We start from the raw sequence: 6610 nt of genomic DNA, 5'->3' as shown, positions 1-6610 counted from the left end.
TTTTATATTGGTATTACACTATTAAAATATAATAATAAATGGTCAATTTTGTCACATTGTTTTAGATGTTTATCAGAAAAGGTCTTATAAAATTTGTCATTTAAAAATAGAAACTATTTCATTTTACTTCATCCCTTAAAAATAGAAACTTTCTCTACTTTCAATTTTAGGAAATATTTTCTCTCTCTAATGGGGTGGATATCGATTATCCACTAACAATACTTCAGTTATCTTTTTTTTCTATCTATCTTATTTTACCAATTATGCATTAAAATTTGTGTCATTTTAAAGTTTTCATTTTTCATAAACAGATGTAAGAGTACCATTTAGGTAATTAACCATCATTTCTTTTCTTTTTTTGAAAAATATTATCCTACAAAAAATATATGACTTCTGGAATATCGACATGACAATCGAAATTACACGTCGATTGAGTAATCAATGTGTAGTTTTGGATAATTAATGTATAATTTAGATAATCAACATGTAATTTCAGTTGACAAGTCATTATTTCGACCGTCATAATTTTTTTTTGGACATTTTATCCCAAAAATGAAAGGATGAATACTAAATAGTATTTACCTAAACTATGAGCATTTCGGGTAAAACGTCCCAAAAAATAATAGCGAGTTTTATGTAAAATGCACAAGCACAAAATATTGTGAGGTTTAAAAGCATGCAAAACACTATTCATATCCACAAAAAGCAATTTTCCACTACAATATAAATGCATAGCTTCTATTAGATCCCTGAGAGCAAGAGCCACATATTTACACGCAAGTTCATAATCAAAGTGATATTTATGTGTTGCTTACATATCTATCTCTAAATCAAATTCTACATCTTAAAACGTAACAATATTTATTGTATGAAACATCATACTACATAAATAGAAATGGCATTTATTTATTATCATCAAAATTTGACAGTCATACCGATGAAATTTGGCAATAATGTCTATAGAAAATGTGACAATTTTGAATTTAAAATTAGATAAAAATCTTATTTAGAGTTGCAACCAAAAATAGCAAGAATAATTCTTCACTTGGATAATGGCGGGCTCCACAGCAGTGGTAGTATGAACGTACTTGATTAATCAACTCACCATTTCCCCCACGTGACATATATCTATTTGTGCTTTTCAATACTAAGTCCTTTTTCCCCACGTGTTCTTATTCTACCAATACCTTCCTTAATTCCTTTTCTACACCATTTCTCTCTGGATGCGAATCGGGCCGGCCCATCGGGTTTCGGGCCAACCCTATTCGGGTTACGGATCAATCGGGTGCAAGCTAATCGGGTTGTGATTTTTTTCGGATTATAAAAATTCAACCCTAAAAGCTCTAGTTTCGGGCTAGCCCAGCGGGTTAATCGGGTTGTTACCGATAATATTAACATGCGATCAATCTAATAAATAACGATTAAACTTACTAATATTCATACAATGTAAAACATTTAATTATGACATGTTTGAGATATATGCTTAAACTCAATTATAAACATGATCAAATACTAATATTTAGGATATTTTATGGAATTTTAATGCATGTTTTAAAAATTTAAATATTTTTTTAAAGTTTTTAATTTATTTATCAATTATTATATTAATAAAAATTCAATATATAAGTTATATATTTAATATAAAATTGAAAGTTATTTTTTAGTTAAAATTAATCAATGAAGTGTCGAATTAGGAGTAAAAAAAATTAGAAGAATAGAAATTTTATCGGGTTTCTGGTCTGGCCCTAACGGATTGCGGGTTAATCGAGTGCAAGCTAATCGTGTTTTAATTTTATCGGGTTAGAAATTTCCAGTCCTAACCCTATAAATTTGGCGGGCTATTCGGGTCAGCACACGTTACACTCCCTACATTTCTCCCAGTCTCTCTTTAAAAACAGAAAAACTCCATTAACAGACCTCTCTCTCTCAAAATACACTCAACTGTAGTAATACTACTGCTACTTCTACACTAGCAATGAACACGCATCTCCACAAATCGCCGTTCCTCTCTCTCGCGGTCGCCGCGCTCGCCTTCTCCTGCATGATCACCACCGCGCCGCCGCCGGAAGCGGCGACGGAGCGGTCGAAAGATAACGACATCCTCTCCTATTTCGAATCGGCGCTCAATTCGCTGAGGAATCCGCCGCTGAAGCTGAAAAACCACTCCTCAGCGGCGCAGGTGGCGAAGAAATCGGCCGCCGACGAGATCACGAGGATCGCGCGGGGATCGGATTTCGTGAAGTGGATAAAATCCGTGCGCCGCGCGATACACGAGAATCCGGAGCTAGCCTTCGAGGAGCACGAGACCAGCCGCCTCGTCCGCCGCGAATTGGACGGTCTGGATGTCGGCTACCGCTTTCCATTGGCTAAAACGGGGATCAGGGCAATGATCGGAACCGGAGAGGCGCCGTTCGTCGCCCTCAGAGCCGATATGGATGCTCTGCCGATCCAGGTTCTACTTTTTTAAATCCCTAATTTATTTATTTTCCCCCCTTTAGTAAACCTTCCATGTTCGTCTTTCGCGTGTTTTCCTTAATTTGATTCGGTGGAAAGAGGGGACCATTGTTAGGGAATAAAAGGAAGATTAGTTTGTACGTTGTTGGTGGTATGCCTAATTGACTTCCACCTAATGTTTATGAATATGGTACCAATTTTTGACCTCTAAACCTGTGGAAAATCCTCTGTTTTTCAAATATGGCATTTATTGTTCTTGATAGGAAGCCGTTGAATGGGAGCACAAGAGCAAAAACGCGGGTAAAATGCACGCCTGTGGCCATGATGCTCACGTGGCGATGCTCATGGGTGCAGCTAGGATCCTCAAGGCTCGGGAGAATCACTTGAAGGTCAGTTCAGCCACATGAATCATCCTTAAGCTAATCGTAATGATGGTGTCGAATTATGTTTTGAATAATAGTCGATGCAAGTTGCGGATAGAATAAGCCACATTAGTGCTCTTATATTAATGCTTTTATGTGATTAAGAGAATCAAGACTCTGATCTTACTAGGGAATCTGTTGACATGTGGTTGCTGGCTTTTATCTGTACATGACTAAGTTAGGGGTCTCTTCCTAATTAATTTCATCTTTTTGATGGGGGAATAACACTTTACGGTCATCTTAGTACTAACAGAGTATTTTGATGCTTTGTTAGTGGAGTAACTAGGCTTGGCATCAAATGTAGCGAAATGATGGTGTCGAATCACTTGAAGGTCAGTTCAGCCACATGAATCATCCTTAAGCTAATCGTAATGATGGTGTCGAATTATGTTTTGAATAATAGTCGATGCAAGTTGCGGATAGAATAAGCCACATTAGTGCTCTTATATTAATGCTTTTATGTGATTAAGAGAATCAAGACTCTGATCTTACTAGGGAATCTGTTGACATGTGGTTGCTGGCTTTTATCTGTACATGACTAAGTTAGGGGTCTCTTCCTAATTAATTTCATCTTTTTGATGGGGGAATAACACTTTACGGTCATCTTAGTACTAACAGAGTATTTTGATGCTTTGTTAGTGGAGTAACTTGGCTTGGCATCAAATGTAGCGAAATTCGAAATTTCGTTGAGAGTTTTTCAACTAACAAATTTAAAGCATTTTGATAAGGAAAGTTTTCGTGGATCATGTGTCACCAGAAAGTTTTTGATAAGGAAAGATCAAAGGCATTTTTCAATTCCTCCTAGTACAGTTATTCAAAGTTATCATGTCTCAATAAATATCATGCCCCATGACATTTATGTATTTCCTCAGAAAGGCCACATCAGGTTAACAGACTTGTATGATCGGAACAGAGTGAGATGTACAGGATACTCTTCTAGTACTAGCATGAGCAGTAAAATAATCCACGTCTTTGGGAATGTGCTGGTAAATTCTAGACAGTGACTGCCAACTACTTGCACCAGGGGACCATTTACATCATAATCGGCGAAAAGTTTAGGGTTTCTCTTTCATGTGTCTCGTCATGTTATGTTGGTGATGGTAGTGGGTGGCGAGGGGAATTGGTAACTATGGTCTGAAAGGGGAGCAAGTGATCTGTATTCAAGATTCCTTCCTAAGCTTGAGCGTGACTCTTTGAAAAATAAATTAGAAAGATAAAATCAAAAGTCTTAGCTAGTTCTGGATCTCAGGTTGTGCATAATTATGATAGACTTGAGGTAAATTGAAGCGACGTGAACAATTTAAATAGCCACTAAGATATGTGGTCGTAGTGTGCGCCACTAATCTTCGATTGATCTTTCATTTTCTTACTGATCAGTGTGCACATCAGTAAGAATCGACTTTGTTCTAGACAGGGACCTTGCCTCACCTATTTTGTACCCTTCCATATGAGGTGAATTTTCCAAAAGGCCATTGCCAAAGGGTATCCACCTACTGATTATTGCATTTTTATCATTTCCTGTCGGTTCTTCTATCATTAAAGGTCTTACACGGAAATACATTAATATATGACGAGAATAACCTAATTCGCTGTTAGAATCATGGGGTCATTGGATAATGTCAAATGTATTAATGGAAGTATTTGAATTCTTGTAATGAGGTGACTACTTATTTTTAACTCAGCCCAATATTGTGCTTATGGCAGGGGACAGTGATTCTGCTCTTTCAGCCAGCAGAGGAAGCTGGGAATGGAGCAAAAAGAATGATTGAAGAGGGAGCTCTTGAAGATGTTGAAGCCATCTTCGCGATGCATGTATCGCACCTTCTCCAAACGTCTGTCATCGGGTCAAGATCCGGTCCTTTACTAGCTGGTTGTGGTTTCTTTAAGGCTATTATAACTGGCCAGCAGATCACTGGTGGGAATTCCCATCACTCCAGTGACCTTGTCTTAGCCGCCTCAGCCGCAGTGATCAGTTTACAGGGCATTGTATCCCGCGAATCAAATCCTTTGGATTCTCAGGTAGGTTACAAATTCAATATCTACACTGCCATTTCTTCCTAAAGAATGAAGTTATATCACTAGTTCTAATAGATGTGCGAAAACTAATAATATTCGGTACTGATTATATACCCCAGGTTGTCTCTGTTACTTTCATGGACAGTAGAGACGATCCTAATGTTTCGCCAACGAGCATAGCTTTTGGTGGCACCTTGAGGGCGTTCTCTACCGCAAGCTTACAGCGGCTTGTAAAACGAATAGAAGAGGTCCGTGACAATTCATCCGAGCAGTCTTTAACTATTTGTGTAATAGGGCAGCCATGAATGACCCATGTTTTTTAACCTTGAATCATCTCACAACAGGTGATAGTAGCCCAAGCTAAGGTCTACAAGTGCTCAGCAACTGTCGACTTCTTCAAGGACTCAGACTCGATCTACCCTCCCATGGTGAACAACGACCTGATGTACGAGCACGTGAAGAGGGTCAGCACCGACCTAGGGGGACCCGCCAACTTCCAAGTCGTGGAGCCCGTCATGGGATCCGAGGACTTCTCCTTCTACTCGGAGGTGGTCCCCGCGGCCTTCTTCTACATAGGCATCAGGAACGAGACACTCGGCTCCGTGCACTCGGCGCACTCCCCTCATTTCATGATTGACGAAGACGCACTCGCTGTGGGTGCAGCGACTCATGCCGCGATTGCTGAGAGATATCTAAGCGAACGCGCGCTGTACACGGGGTTCGTTGAGAGCAATGGTAATGTGCATATTTAAATTTTGGTTAAATTAGGAAACAGGTAAATGGAAGCATCAGAGTATTATCTCTCTCTCCCCCATCCTAAGAAGGGTGGCTGTGTTCATAGGAGCAGGAGGAGAATTAAGAGTATTTATTCATTCTTTTCTCTCTCTTCATGTAGAGCCACCATTTCTCTAGCTATATTATGCTTCATTATAATCATGTATCTTTTTATACATTGATTCCAAGTGAAATGCCGTTGGCTTATATAATATTGATTAAAGTCTCATTTTGGTTCTTAACATATTGCGATTTTTGGATTTTGGTCCAAAACATTATCTTTTGAATTATTCGGTCCCTCACAAATAAAAACGGGTCACATTTGATCCATTTTGGACGGTTCCGTCAAATTTGACAGAAACCCTAAACCCAAACCTCCCTCACCACCTCCGCCACGGCGTCCACCTTCCATCATCCCTCAGCCTCACCCACCGTCGTCACCGTCTCATCCCTCAGCCTCACCCCCTCCTTACATCATCTCCCTCACCACCTCCGCCACGGCGTCCACCTTCCTCGCCTCACTCAACTCAGCAATCAATCCCACGTAGCTGTCGCAATTAGGGACGCATCCCGCCCTTCCCATCCCTTTCAACACCTCCACCGCTTCCCCAAATTGACCGATTTTCGAAAGAGTCAGAAATAGATAATTGCAGGTGCCGCAATCGGGAGTGTATCCAATCGATTTCATCTCCGGCTAAATTAGCGACGACGACGACGCCTTCCGGTGTTGCCGCAACCACAATTTGAGAGGAGGAGGTGGAACTGCGGCGGGGGAGGCAGCTGTAGCGGAGGGTGCCTGGACGAAGGCGAGGGGGAGGTGGTCGATGGAGGGGTTGAGGGAGAGGGAGAGGGAGAGGAGGCGAGGCGACGACTTGACGGTGAGCAGCAGCGGCAGAACACCGGGAGTCGAAAGTCGGCATGTCCGAGGAGAAATGAGGGTGCCG

At 40.6% G+C, this 6610-nt stretch overlaps 1 protein-coding gene across 1 annotated transcript; it reads left to right on the top strand.

The window, feature by feature from the left end:
- Window positions 1-1880: 1880 nt before the first annotated feature.
- LOC121795097 (IAA-amino acid hydrolase ILR1-like 6) lies at window positions 1881-5895 on the top strand. The gene is made up of 5 exons (XM_042193545.1): window positions 1881-2452; window positions 2718-2843; window positions 4581-4895; window positions 5012-5140; window positions 5237-5895. Exons 1-5 carry the CDS (start codon window positions 1976-1978, stop codon window positions 5642-5644), a joined length of 1455 nt encoding a protein of 484 aa, XP_042049479.1. The 5' UTR covers window positions 1881-1975; the 3' UTR covers window positions 5645-5895.
- The last annotated feature ends 715 nt before the right edge of the window (window positions 5896-6610 follow it).

Source organism: Salvia splendens, chromosome 1 (assembly GCF_004379255.2).
Source record: "Salvia splendens isolate huo1 chromosome 1, SspV2, whole genome shotgun sequence".
Lineage (NCBI taxonomy): Eukaryota > Viridiplantae > Streptophyta > Magnoliopsida > Lamiales > Lamiaceae > Salvia > Salvia splendens.
The sequence above is the reverse complement of the archived record's forward strand: the minus strand, read 5'-3'. Positions and strand labels throughout refer to the sequence as shown.